The 14,852-nt window shown below is 51.9% G+C and overlaps 1 protein-coding gene across 1 annotated transcript; it reads right to left on the reverse strand.

The window, feature by feature from the left end:
- Nucleotides 1-1,143: 1,143 nt before the first annotated feature.
- On the reverse strand, nucleotides 1,144-13,466 carry VANGL2 (VANGL planar cell polarity protein 2). The gene is made up of 7 exons (XM_008584696.1): nucleotides 13,206-13,466; nucleotides 12,927-13,047; nucleotides 9,828-10,435; nucleotides 8,910-9,046; nucleotides 8,277-8,412; nucleotides 5,519-5,750; nucleotides 1,144-4,703 (listed from the first exon to the last, which is right to left on the reverse strand). The coding sequence occupies exons 1-7, from the start codon at nucleotides 13,274-13,276 to the stop codon at nucleotides 4,443-4,445; spliced, it is 1,566 nt and encodes a 521-aa protein (XP_008582918.1). The 5' UTR covers nucleotides 13,277-13,466; the 3' UTR covers nucleotides 1,144-4,442.
- Between the last annotated feature and the right edge of the window lie 1,386 nt (nucleotides 13,467-14,852).

Consider the following 14,852-nt stretch of genomic DNA (forward strand, 5'->3'; position numbering starts at 1 on the left):
AATACATTCATTTCATCCCCAAAATCTTAACTTGTTTCAACTCAAAAGTCCAAAGTTCAAAGTCCCATTTGTGAAATCAAAACAAGTTATCTACTGAAAAGATACAATGGCGGGACAAACATAGGGTACACATTCCTGTCCAAAAAAGGAGAAATAGGCCAAAAGTATGGGGTAACAGGCCCTAAACAAGTCTGAAACCCAGCAGGGCAGGCATTAAACCCAAAGCTGGCAAATCATGTACCTTGACTCCATGTTTGATGTCCTCTGCACACTGGTGTGAGAGCTGGGACCCTAAGTCCTTGGGCAGCTCCACTCCTATGGCTTTCCTGGTCTCAGGCCACAATTCAGGCTGGCGTTCCTCTCTGGTAGCTCCACAGGTCTGGGGTCTCTATCGTGGTCCCACTCTCATGGCTCCACTAGGTGTGGCACTGTTGGGGTTTTCCTGTTGCAACTCTGACCCCACATTCCACTCGACACTGTTCTAGCGAAAGCTGTCTGTGGTGACTCTACCCCTGCAACAGATCTCTTCCTGGGCTCTCAGGCTTTTCCATACATCCTTTGAAATCGGGGTCGAGGTTCCCAAGCCTTCAGAGCTCTGGCAGTCTGGGAGCCTGCAGACCTAACACCATGCGGATTTTGCCAAGGCTACCAGCTTGTATTTTCTAAAGCTGCAGGTCCAGCCATACCTGGGGCTAATTCAGCCACAGCTGGAGCAGCCAAAGCAGCTGGAGTGCTGGTGCTGGAAGTGGCTGCCCCAGGTGGCCCTGGGTGGCGAGCCCGTGGAGGGCGCCTCAGGTCTGTTCCCCAAGATCATTCTGTCTCCCTAGGCCTCTGGGCCTGTAATGGAAGGGTTGGCCCCAGAGGCTTCTGCAATGCATTTAGGGCCTTTTTCCTCTTCTCCTGATAATCCCTTTCTTTATACTAATCTCCTTAGCACCACTGCATTTTCCTCCTCATAATTTTCTTTTTCCTTCTCCCATTTCTTGCCTACATATCCCGAGGACTTCTGGAACCATAACGAGCTCACACTGCCCCCTCCTGGCCCATCCACTCCCTCACAAGGAACATATATTCATTCCTCTCTGGCCCTCTTTTGTTCCCATTTCCGAAAAAAGAAAAGAAAAGAAAAGAAAAGTAACAGAATGCCCCCACAAAAGTCAAATGTCTTTATTTTATGTAAAAAAAATTTGTACAGTTTTAGTTGCTATGTTTAAGAAAAAATCCCTAAAATTGCCATAATGTTTAGATCCACCGCAAACTGTAAAAACAAGCTTTTTATATATTAAAAAAAAAATTTACATTATACAATTTTCTACATGCATGCACAAGGTCTCAGCTCTGTAACCCAAAAAAAGAAAAAAAAAATCTAGATCCAACAGTGGAAGATTCTACATTTACAATCTCACTTGGAAGGGACTCAAAAAGCCCCCTTCCTTTTGCACACAGAAGAACAAATCACAACAATCACACAACAGGACTGAATCCATCAGCAGATACTGCCCCCTGGGGAGGGCAGAGGAAAGAGAAGACAGACAGACTGATGGACACCATGGAGGGGCAAGGGAGCTCATCTGGGCCCAGCAGAGGAGAGATGCACAAACTCTGGGAAATGGATGTCCCAGATGGGAAGGTTCCAGAGATCCCAAAGTCTCATCACAAGTGTTGTATCAGGGTTTGCACTAGGAATACTGAGTGGGGATGGGGAAGTGAAAAATTAAGGGCTGAAATGGAGGGGGGGGGAGAAGAAATGAGAGACTAGAGGGAAATAAACAAGAATGAACACAGAGAGCATAGACTAGTTTAGGAGAAAGAGGCCAGTGGGGACAGTGCAGAGTGCGAGGTAGGCAAAGGACCGAGGCACCATGTGCTGGTGTGGAGGGAAGAAGGGAAAGCGTTCTAAAGTAATGAAAAGGAAGGCCGAGTGGGTTCGTAGGGATGAGCTAGGACGCCACGAAGTCTTAGAAACAAGAGAGCTGGAGAGACCCAGCACAACATCCCTTATGGTGACATGGGGTGGGGGGGCGAGTGCAAGAGACAGGCATGCCCTTGCAGCGGAAGAATGAGAAAATCCACCGAATGGTGGGACAGGCATAGTGGGGGAAACTGCTCGGAGAAACTGAGTCAGCTGCACCCCCCACAGCAGTTCACAGCATGAAGACAACTTCCCATACAGGAGAAACAAAAGACAAACGCACAGCCATACACTTGACAATTTATCCTGAAGTTTTAAAAAATAATAATAACAATAATAATCAAAGAAGACAAAGATACCACAGTTCTGACGCAAAGGACCAAAAAACGCTACCATTCTCAGTCACAGCCCTTAGTGCTTAGAGAGAGAGTTTGGGGGAAGAAATTCTTTTTGTTTAAGAAAAAGGAATGAAAAAAATCACAGTGATTAAAAACATGGCAGGTTTTTAAAATAAACACTCCTCCACCCCTAACCTAGGGCAGCAACTAAGATTCCAAACACTTTCCCTCTCCCCACCCCAGCCCACTCCTCAAACCACACCACATCCCCTCCTGCCCACAAAGGCCATGACCCCAATCACCATCCAGGCCCTGTTTTCCAGGATAGTGAGGTATTTATGTGACAGGAAGGGACTCCTCTGAAATCAGGTTTTTGAAGAGAAGAAAAGATACCTTCTCAGGACCTCCAGTGAAGAATGGATTTCACGCAGGCCTATCCAAAAACTTTCAGCCCTAGCCCGAGGCCCTGCCCAAGTCAGCCCTGCACCTCATCCCAGTGGGGACAATGGCTATGAGTCCCTCTCTAGCCAGTGGTGGGTGGACAGTCGTGCCTTTTCAGAAAGGACAGCGGGAGAACCCCCTATCACTAGGCTCCGTCACCCCAGGGCTGCCACCAGGCAGAGAGGAAGCCTCCCAGGTAAGAGATCAATAGGGATCTCACCCCAGGGTGTGCTCTGCAAGGCAGGAACCAACAGTGTCTTTGGGGAAAGAAGGGCCTCTGAAGGGGCACTGTGAGTTATTTAGAGGACTGGCCCAGGGGCATGGTCCTCCATGTGGATCCTGGCTGGACGTATATGGGTGCTTCCTATTTCCATTCCCCTTTGTGAAAACTACGTAATTTAAAAGTGTCTGATTAAAAGGCTCAGATTTACATAAAAAATATGTATTACAGGGCCATCAAATTTTTCTCAAAATGAGACCTAAACTATTGAAAATTTGGATTTGGTACAAAGACTTTGGAAGCTAAAACAGGGTGAGGGGCTAAGTACCCACAAAAGGCAATAATCCTGGTCCCTAACCCCAATACAGAGGGAGCCCAGAACCCAGAGAATTCGGCAGGGAGTGAAGAGCAAGGGACCCTGGAAGGGCCAGGAAAAGAGACCCCTGAGGCAAAGAACTGGACTTAAGGCAGGGGATGAGGGGAGCTGCTGGCTCTTCCCCCCAGAAGAGGTGACGCGACAGGTCTCTGGAGTCGAGAGAAGACAGCAGGTCTCAGGGTGGCTGGTGAAGGAAAGAAAAATGCTTGTCTTAGACCACAGGGGTTGCGTCAGGGTCTGCACGCCACTCAGTCTGTACAGGAGTCTACATGTCATCCCTCACTGGGAAGGGCAGAAACAAAGGTGAGGGCAGGTTCTGAGGGCAAGGGTCAGTGACCAGGGTCTCTCCCAGACCTCAGGGGTCTATCCTGCCCTTCCCCTCAGAGGCTGCCTAGGAAAGACACATTGGAAGAAAGGTACCTTCCCGTAAGGCCCAGGAAAAGTGGTCCCAGAGGGTTTCCACCTCGGTTTGCCTGTGGTCACAGGTGACCATGCAAATCAGAAATGGAAGGTAGAGATTTCTGGATAAAGGAGGGGACCTTCCCTTGCTCTAAATATGCATGGATGGGGATGGGAGACTCTAAGCTGGAGGCAGATAACCCTGGTGGGGGGATTCCTAACTCTGGTGCTATGTGGCAGGAACTCAGGGTTTGTTACTGGTACGGTCAGGAGACAGGATGGGGAGCTGCTGCCCTGGAGGAGTTTGGCACCATGGCTCTCTGGAGTCATATCCATGCCCCCCAGAGAAGCCCCGTCAGAAGCCCCTGGAAAGAACTGGGTGTGTAAGTGGAGAAACAGGAGACGAGGGTACAATCAGGAGGGCCCTGTGCCCTTTCAGAAGAGATCGTCAGCAGGGAAAGGTTAGGGAAGGAGAGGGAGAGAGGCACTGATTCCTGCAGGGCCTGGAGTGATACAAAAGGGGCGGAGGGACTCCCCAGGTGCTGTTCACAGCAGGACGGCCTCCCCAGGATCACACAGGGTCAATAAGGAGGAGGGGAGGAAATGGAGGGGGGGTGGGTAAGTTAATTCAAGTAAAAAAAACAAGAGCAGGAGGATGAAGGGTGGCAGGAATGTGGGGCCAGGCCTGAAAGCCAAGCCCCCTCCCACCCCCTCAGGAGCCCCCCAGAGTCTCCCATTCTCCCTGCTGTTGCACAGTCACACTGAGGTCTCAGACTGCAGCCTCATGACAAACTTGTGCGACTTGGGATCCACAAATTCCTCGGAGAGTTTGAAGAATGGGACCTTCTTGGTGCTCACCACCAGGCTGAAGTCCTGGCGTTTTAAGAGGAAAACAATGCCATCCTTGAGCCCGTTGGTCACCGGCTCCTCGCTCACCAGTGTCCACTGTTTGGCCAGCCAGCGTTCCTTGTGGTACTGGATGGTGGGTCCAGCTGCCAGGTATCGCTCCAGGAAGGCCTGGGGAGGGGAGAAGGGGCTGTGTAGGAATCTCTCTCATCCACCTACTGTCCTTCAATCCCTGGGGCATGGATGTCCCTGAGCTCTTTGCATATGAACTAGGATCTTGGAATATGAGAGCAGGAAGTGGCGTGAGATCACCTGCTTCAGACCTTTGTTTTATAAATGAGGAAGCTGGGCCCATAGAGGTGATGCAGCTCATGAGAGTCAGGACTGGAGCTCTGCTCCCTGAGCCCCCAGCCTCTGCTCCTCTCCTTACCCCAGACCATGACCCGGGCAAGCCCTTCCTCCTTCATCCTTCCTTCCCATACACCCTGTATGATCAGCGCCAAGCAGGTGTGCACCAGGAGGGAGTCGGAGGAGTTGAGGTTAAAGTACAACATCTCTAGTCACCTGTTCACCAAGGGCAGCTCAGAGAAAGCAATTCTAGGGAGCTGGCAATAGAGCTGAGGGGTGGGCAACAGCTCAAAATAGGCACAGAGCAAAGACCACCTGGTGGAGGTAGAGTGGGTAAGGAGGTAAAGGTGGGACTTTGGATCTGGGAAACTCTAGAGCCCTTATAAAGATGAGAAAGGGGTCTCAGCCATTCCCCCAAGTAGTTCTGAAGCCCCCCTTCTCCTCATCCACTTCACCCCGTGCAGACAGGGAGGAAGAGGTAGGGATGAGGGATGAGATTATAAGAAGGAGACGAAGATGAGAGAGAGAGAGTGGTGGACATGAGGAAAGAAGTAAGAGAATAAGGGAAAATGAAGGCAAAAAAGAAGAGGACTAGAAGCTGGGGAGAGAGGAAGGAAGCCAGGAGCACAGTGGCCAACCTTGGGCGTCATGTCGTGTGTGATGCAGAATTCAAGGTGCTGGAGGATGCTCTCCATGGTGTGGTAAGGCTGCTGCTTGGTGGTCCGAAGGTACTTCTGCATGGCACGGGCCATGGATGCGAAGATGGCCTGGGCTGCCTCCCGGGGGTCCATCACCTCCCTGGGATTCTTCTGCTCCTCTTCCTGCAGCCGCTTAATGTGCGTGAAGGCCTCCTCCACTGCCACCACAAGCCTGGGGGACAGGAGGGGTCAGCACCAGATGCCCACCTCTCATCTTCCCCTCATCTGGCTCCAACCTGCCAACAGCCCAAGCAAGGCCAGGCCTTTGTGCTCCCTCCAAAGCAATACAAACCCATCTGGCACCAAGGGCTGGACATCTGGGGGCTGGTGGATGGTGGGAGTGGTACGGCCCTTCCCCAACTGGAGACAGGAAATAGCCACAGAGCTCAGTGAACCCAGCCCAGAGACTCAAAGAAGACAAATTTAGTGTCAAACCCAGAGAGACAACTAGGAACTGTGCTATAGGAAAGACCAAGCAGTCCATCAAACCCTAGGAAAAGACTTCTTAAATAAGACCTCAAATCACACTTCATTAGGCCCTAAATTAATAGACATGATTTCATCAAAATGACAGATTTTTATTCAACCATGATAGCACAGGCAACATTAACTGACATCTGACAGGGGTGCGGGGGGAATATATGTAGCACCTAAAACCAAGAAGGGATTAGTATGTAGAATATGGGAAGAATTCGCTACAATTTCTATCAAGAAAAAGGCAATAACCTTAAAAATGGGCAAAGGAGGTGGAGAGAAAATTCACAAGAAGCCTGAAAGGCTAAAAAATATATGTAGTAGTTACTGACTAGTAATTAGAGAGATGCAAATTAAAATGTTAATAATGTGCTACTTATTCATCAAAATGGAAAAAAGGAGGAGGATGACTATAATCCAGATATTAGATAGGATTCTATTAATTACTATGCTGCGATAAGATGCAACAAACCGGATGTACAGACAACACGAATGAATCTCAACAACAGCGTGTGAAGGAGGAAGCAGGAAAAAATGTCAATTTACTAAAAGCATATGGACATGCACACACCAACACTAAATTTGTGCAAGGATACACTCGCGTTTTGAAGAAATACATACAGGCACCACTGAAGTGGGTGCCTGCAATGTGGGGTGGAGTGAAGGCAGGGATTGGGAGAGAAGGGAAAGTTGAATAAAGAACTATGAAGAACCCTATGACGACAATGTGTTAAGAGCTGAGAAGGGCGATTAATGCAATTCTCTGTACTTGAATTCCAAAAAAAACAAAACACAAAATAAAACCCACCTGGCCTAAGAGTAGGACCAGCTTGAGGTGGCAGGACAAGAAAAGGAAGAGAGGCCTGTAGCCCAGTGTCAGGAAACCCAGCAACCCGGGAACTTCACTTAGCTCAGGATGGGACTCTGGGCTGAGTGTGTGTGTATCTGTGCATGTCTACGGTTTCTCTGTTTATTCTTTTGCTTCCCTCAAGTTTCTCAATATAGTTCCTTTTGAAAAGATCCTTCTGTCTCAGGTTAACCAAGGGAAAAATGTTTTCTCCCAACTACAAGCAAGGAAGGTTATGGGGAAAGGAAAGGGTCCCCCCTATATGCCAAGAGTGATGGTGGCAGCACAATAGATCCAAAGACCCTAGTCAGGACAGAAGGTAAAGGGTAGGGGGCATAGCTGCTTTCCTTCCCACAAGGGCCATTTCTGAGAGAACTGAAGACATGCTAGAACGTCACAGAAATGGAGTTAGAGATCTTTGTTCTACTACAGAGGACACGAGCTTCGTGCAAGAACAGGTCAAGGGCTACCTCATGCCCTTGAGGCCTGGAGACTGGGCGGAGGGGCGGAGAGCGGGGTGGATGGCCAAGTCCCAAAGCACTCTGCCCCTCCCCATGGAAATCCCGATGGACCAAACGGGGCCTGTGATGGACAAAGGAGTGGGCACCAAGAAATATTCTTCAGACATGACTTAAGTTCACGTAATATTGTGAACAGCGAAAAGAGAGGCGTGAGGACAGCATTTAAGAATTTAACAAAATGTGGAAACTAGAACCTCATTTTTTGTAGGCAAAAAAAAAAAAAAGCACCGTAAACTGAGCAAGCCTTCAAGATCTCCTGGTAGGAAGTCTAGTCAGGCCTCAGTCCCTGCCGTTGCAAGTGAGGCCCACACCCCTTTTTGAGGTCCCTACCTCACTGTGGCAGGCACAATTCAAAGATGTCCTCCCACCTCTACCAGCGTTATTCAGTAATGTGGGTACATTTTACAGATGTAATTTAAGTGCCCAGTCAGTTGACTTTAAAATAAGATGATCCTGTTGGGCCTGATCTAATCACATGAGCTCTTTAAAAGCAGAGGTTTCTCTCTCTGGTGGCAGAAGTCAGAGAGAGATCACTTCCTGCTGGAAAAAGTGAACTGCCATGTTGTGAACTACCTGTGGAGCACCTGACAAGGAACCGAATTCTGCCAACAGTGAGCCTGGAGAAGCAGCCCAGGCTCAGATGATGCTTATCTTGATTTCAGCCAGTGAGGCCAGGGCATCTGACCCATGAAACTGGGAGATCATAAACGTGTATTGGTTTATGGCCTCTGAGTTTATGGTAATCTGGATGGCAGCAATGAAAAACGAATACACACACACCCACCCATATTACTGCTCTTGTATTTCCAGCAGTTACAGGAACCCCCCTCTGTCTTCCTCTCCTCCAGAGACCCACCTGGCCCTCCGCTTGCGCACCCTCCGCTCGTGCTCAGCCTCCTCATAGTAGTACTCATTGTGGCTATTGTCCCGCCTCCGGGCCGCCGCTGCAATCACAGCCCGGGACTGGCTGGTGGAGTTGTTGGTGCTGTTTTCTGCACAGGAGCAGGATAGTGGGATGGTCACGTCGGGAGCATGGCCCTTCTTCCCACTCCAAGAGCTCTGGAGACAGCAGCCCGACATGTCCAGAGGAAGCTGTTCCCACCTCCCAGCAATAACTCCCATTCCCAGCCCTCCTGGACACTTCTGGGCGAGGCCACAGGAAAGCAACAAGGAAGGAAATGGAAGGGCAGGAGTCTTGCACACGTTCCTCCCCAGGAGGTTCTGGAGCTCAGAGAGCCGAAGGGCCTAGACTAGGGCTGATGAGCAGACACAGGAGCCAGATCAGGGGACACACCATAGCATAAAGGGACAGCGAGTAGAATCAGCAGTTAAGACCAGCCACCTGGAGTCAAGGGAAATGACAGAACAGAAGGGGCTGGGACATGGGCTGGGGAAAGGAGAAAGCAAGGGAAGAAGGGTGAGAGAGAGGAGTAACTTGGAGTCCTGCATGGGAAGAGAGCGGGAGGGGCGGAGGAGCAGGGCTGCTCACCCTCTCCGAGGGAATACACCTTGAAGCCAGACACTTTCTTGGCCAGGACGGACTTGGGCAGGTTGAGGAGGGCAGGGTTGTAGACAGGGAAGTCATGGTAATACTTCTCCAGGATCCACACTGCCACGCGCTGGATGCTGTGGGGGAGACGGCAGGAGGGGGAGGGAGAAGGGACAGACAAGGGGCGCAGGGGAAGGGACACATCAGGGCAGGTTGGCAGGGCAGGAGAGGACACAGGACAGGGACAAGCTGCTTCCAAGAAGCCTGGCTCAGGGCCCGAGGTCTACTTACCAGGCTCCCAAGCATTTCCCAGAGCTGGGCCTGCTAGTCCTTCCCTGCTGTGCTGAAGCCCAGGGGAGAAAGGGCATTGGGCCTGGATCCCCAGCCAAGGGTCACCTCATCCCCCTCCAGCATTCCCCCAAGGTTCTTGACAGTACCCAGGAGGTGCCACTGATGCTCTGTATGACCTGGTGGGGGAAGGGCACCCCATCCACAAGTATGGGGGAGCTGAAGAACTCTCCTTTCTCTTTTCCTCTGGGGGGTCCCTCCTTTGGCCAGCTCATCTCAGTGGCCATTCACTGATACCCACGAGAAGCTGTGCCTCCAAGAAAGGGCTAGAAAATGGATTCCAAAAGCCCCTGTTTGTGTCTCACACCTCTTTCCCCGTTGTTCCATCTGCCACTGAAACTTCCCATCTCTATTGCTTGTTCACTCCCAATTCATAACTCACGCCCCATCTTGCCCCACGACCGTGCACCGGACCCTCCCATGAAGCAGTAAACGGTGAAAACCTACTAAGCCGCAAAGTACTCGATTCGTTTCCGCACAGCCCTCCCAGCCCATCGCCCCCAGCCCACCGTGGCAGCCTCAGCCTCGGCCCGTGCCCTTTCCCGCCCGCCGCCTCCCACGCGCCCACACCTGAGATGGCCGACGTTGTAGAAGCGGCTGGCCCCGTCGGTGGAGCGCACGACCTTGAGCGTGAACTGAGGCTGCAGCTGGCGCAGCTCCAGCAGGACCACGGCCAGGTAGTGCACGAAGAGCAGGGCGTCCACCAGCGACACGGCAAACTGCACCACGCCCTGGTAGCTGCGCTCGCGGGCGTCCAGGATGCGCACGCCGTAGAAGAGCCAGTAGGAGACGACGAGCAGGAAGACGAGCACCATGAGCAGCGCACGCAGCACAAAGACGCGCGGTAGCGAGGCCTTGGGCCGGCGGAAGAAGAGAGCCCAGCTGCCCAGGAGCAGGATGAGCAGCTTGAAGGCCACGGAGATGAAGAGGCCCTCGCAGGCTGTCCCGCACGGCTCCAGCTCCTCCCGCCACAACAGTGGGGGCAGCAGCAGGAAAGCCAGTGGAGTGAGGAAGGAGAGCAGCGCCAGAGTGGCCCCCGCCGCCACGCCCAGGTGACGGGAGCAGTCCAGCGGGACACTGTCCTCCATGTCCTTGGCGATGCGCGTGAGGTCATCGTGAGAGATGCTGTGCTCCGAGGTGCCTGTTACTACCGTCGTCGTTTCCCCCCAGTTGTCATCCTACGGGCAGGAGGCGGCCACACATGCAGGGGAAAGGATAAGAAAAGGAGAAGGAGGAGAGGAAAAAGGAGAAAGGATGAAGGGAGGGAAGACAGAGGAACGCATGGGAAAGGAGAAGGCAGAAAGAAGAAAGGGTAATCAGCAAATACGCAGCCATCAAAGTATTTACTGAGCTCCACGGTGTGTCCAAGTCTGACGTCTGCAGTATCCAGTCTGAGACCCAGGCCCCAGGGAGCTATACACCGGTCAGTGAGAGAGGAAAAAACTGCACATGCAGTAACGACCCTCAGAGCTGAGGACACAAGACACATGCAGGGAGCTGCTCAGGCAGTGACGAAATGCAGGCAGGACTCCAGGGAATGGTGGGGCCTAAGTAGATCCTTGGGGGCAGGTGACATGAAGAAGGTGGCCTGAATTAGTGATTCCCAGCCCCAGCTGCACACATTCGAGTCACCTAGGGATCTTGGAAAATAATACCAATTATTGGAGAGTGGGATCTGCTTGTCAATCTTTTTTTAAAGGAGCTCCCAAGATGATTCTAATGTTCATCCAAGATCAAGTATTACTGAACTAAATGATCTCTAAGGGCTGGCTCCTCACAAAGTGATCTGTGGACCAGCAGTATGGACATCACCTGGGAGCTTGTTAGAAATGCAGAACCTCAGGACTATTCCACATTTACTGAACCAGAATCTTCATTTTAACAAGATCCCCATGAATCGCTCAAACATTAAAATTCTAGAAGTACTGCCCTAAGTTCCTTCCAGCTTTTGCAGCATTCCATGATTCCAGCAGAAGCTACAGGGGGAGCACTCAAAGCAGAAGTGGCATGAACTGAGGTACCCAGAGGATTGTGAAAGCAGGGGGTCCATGTGCAGGAGCACAGTGAGGCATGGCCAGGAAGGTGGGGCTTTTGTACGCCCTGCTGCAATGCCAGGCTAAGCAATGAGCACCTATTCTCCAGCCATGGAGAGCCACTGTAAGTTTCTGATTGAGGGAGTGACCTGACAAAAGCAGCGTGAAGAGAAGAGGACGCTGGGGTGGGGGTGGGGGTATGAATGATCAGGGCAGGGTGTGAAGGACATAGTGCAGATTCGGGGCTACTCTGGGTCTCTGGTCAGCGAGGCTGGCTCTGCTGGGCCATATGAATGCCCACAGCACAGGGGCTGCCTGCTCCTGGAAGCAAGGGGATGGACAGGCTGAGGTCCCCAGGTACCCTTCTGAATGTGGTCTGCTTGGGCTGTTTCTCTGCAGTGGCTGGAGGCCATCCTGCCCAAATGGCCTTCAGTGCCCACATACTTCAGTCCTGGGATGGCCTGGGGATATGGAGTCATAGCCTGTCACCCAGGGAATTCAGGCTGTAGGACTGAGACACTGGGGATGGGGAGTGCTGTCGACAGCCTGGCAGGGACAGTGATTAGGGAGGTTGAGGAATCTCCTCTCCCAAGGATGGGAAAAGAGTCTGATCTAAAGATGGGAGGTGGATGAATTGACTGCTTTCAGCTCAAAGAACTAGGTCTGCTTCTCATCCTATGACCTGAAACATACTGCCTGCCCTCTCCAAGGATTAAGGGCTTGGGAACTCCTCCCCCAAAACAGGTGAGCTGATCGTGTCTCAGGGTCACTTCAAGAAGTTAGGAGACCAGGTCCCAGGGAGAAGAGATTGGGAAAAAGGGAGAAAGAACATTTCCGTCAGGTATTGCTCTGCTGCCAAGACCCAGGAATTCCCAATGTCAGCCACAGAGATTTCTTCTGAGGAAAAAGATCTGGGAGTCTCCACCTGCTAAGATGCTCCCCAGAAGAAAGAACAGGAGGATTGAGACTTGGGCAACCTCAGTGTCATCTCGAATCCTGCCTCTGCCATATTCCAGGACTGTGGTCTGCCCACTGTCCTCGCTACCAGGTGAGCACAGTGGGCTACGGAGGTGAGAACAGAAGCAACCTGCTCACCCCTGTCCTGGTGAACTCTCTTCCAGGGTCTTCCTCCATCCCTTCAGTCTCGCTTCTTCTCCCTGCCCCTTTCTCCATCTACTCTTCCGACACCTCCTTTCCCTAAGACCTAGGTGATGCCATTCTACCATCTGACACCAGAGGGCACAGGAGTGCCCGCTCCTCAAGACTCCCCCAACACCCCAGGCTCTGCCCACCAGCACTGTCCTGCCGGGACTTCCAACCGCTTGACGGCTGGCATCAGCTCCAGAGGAACCAGGCAATTCCTATTACACAGCCCAGGTCACCCTCACCTCTCTGGAGATAAGGAAAGAAGAGGCTTCCAAAGGGATCCCTATTGAAATTCTTGGAATTCTACTGGAACAAGTCCTACCTTGGGATGCTAAGTCGAGGGAAGTATGACACAAGAAACCCTCCCTAATCTGGCTTCTGTCTAAAGAGACTCTTCCAGACCCTTCTCCTCACTGATGAAGCCTCCAACTTCTCCAAGGAACACTCTGATAATGCCTGGGCTAGACCACCTCATCCCCCTGACACTCACCCGCTCATCCCCTCGCGTGGACTCGTTGTCCAGCAGGGGCTCCCCTGGAGCCTGGATTGTCACCGACTTGTCCCCACGGCTCCCATCTCGGCTCTTAGAGCGGTGCCGGTCCCGGCGGTCCCTGTGCAGAGAACCAGAGGAACAGGCACAGAAAGTCAAGGGGGGAACCAGGGTCCTCTCGAGCAGCCACCCCCACCTCACCACCCCTGCAGGTGCCTACCTCTGAACTGTTCCCAACCCTCCCTCCACCATCTATGTCAACCCCACACGCATGCCCACCTGTGCTTGCGGGAGCTGCGGGAGTGGCCCGACTTGTAGGAATAGCCCGAGTACTGGGACTCGGTGTCCATGGCGTCTGAACGCCGTGCCTTGTAGCGCTCCAGGGCCACAGACTGGGGCCTCTTGGGGGGCCCCACAGCCACCTCCTTCAGCACTGGCTTCTTCAGGCCAAGAGGCACCTTCAGGAAGTCAACCGTCACCCTGAGGGACTCTATTTTGCTGGACGAGTGGGCTTGTCTCAGAGAAAATCAAGCGACGCTCCTGACAAGAAGCAGCAGCAAGTTAAAGGGAGCTCAAGCTCCCTCTTGGGCCAGGGCGGAGAGGAAGATCATCCCCAAATGGCAGTCACAGGAAGCTCAGATGCCTGACAATGTTTTCCCCCAGGTTCCTGCTCTGTCCAATGGGCTCAGTTCCTCCTGCCCTGCCTCCTGCAAAGAGCCCCCCTGGACTGTGCCAAAGACTTAGGGATCGGGGGAGATGGCTAGCAAAGGCTCCCAGGACAGGAATGCCTGCCCAGGGCAGTGCTTTCCTATTCTCAGCCAGAAAAACCGAAGCTCAGAGAGGGCAGGTTCAGCCAACAGGCTGAACCCATGAAGACTTCAGAAAGCAGAAAGCAGTTGGCTTCTTTCCAGTGGCTACCTCAGGCCTCTCCCTCCCCCTCCAAACCTCCTCCCCTACTCATGGGGGCTGCCCATGGCTGCTTCTCTTGGCACCATCTCCCTAGCATCTACTTCAAACACACCCACAGTTACTGGACAGGTTGAGTTGGCTGATCTCCTTGAGTGTGTGTGTGTGTGTGTGTGTGTGTGTGTGTGTGTGTGTGTGTACGAACACACACACATGCACACAAGGGGGTGGGGTGAGGGGTGGAAACTACTGATAATATAGCACAGGGTGGGAGGAGAAGGCAAATAGAAACCATTCTCCAAAAGCCTTATGTCCTGAAATAGCCAAGGTCATGAGCTCTTCTGGCTACTACAGGCTGAGAGGCAGCATCTTTCATCTAACTTCAGCTAATTCTGCAGAGGAGAATGGCCTCTCCTTCTGCCCTCTTCCCCAACTCCCACCCAAATCCTGCTCATTCTTCAGAGCACAGCCCCTGCCTCCTCACAGGAGTCGCTGCCTACTCTGTCTAGCACCCAATATTATCTTCCCCTCTGTCCCCCAAGCCACTGATAATCATCATACACAGGGCACCTATTTCCTATCTTCATTCATTGACTCATCAAATCTTTTTTAAGCTCCTTCTATGAACCATGTATTTTGCTAGGACCTAGATATACAGTGGTGTACCAGACCCTGAGTTTACAGTCTAAGGGGAAGAGGGATGCACACTAAACAAGTGAGCAGATAAATATAAATGACGAATTGTAGATGTGTTGGAAGGAAAAGAACGATAAACTATGAGAGACAACTGCTTAGAGCAGTTTAAACTGAGTGGTTCTGGAAAGTATCTCTGAGAAAATGATACCTAAACAGAGGCCTGAAGGAGGAGCAGGAGTTAAACAGGTAAAGAGTGGAGGGAAAAGCCCATGGAGCAGAGGAACCTCACATGGGACAAAGGCAGGAAAGAGCTTGGTATATTTAAAGAACCAAAAAAGACCAGTGGAACCAGGGCTGAGGAAGGGAGATGGTGGTGGAAGCTGG

This window comes from Galeopterus variegatus, unplaced genomic scaffold (assembly GCF_000696425.1).
Source record: "Galeopterus variegatus unplaced genomic scaffold, G_variegatus-3.0.2 Scaffold3337, whole genome shotgun sequence".
NCBI classification, from domain to species: Eukaryota; Metazoa; Chordata; class Mammalia; order Dermoptera; family Cynocephalidae; genus Galeopterus; species Galeopterus variegatus.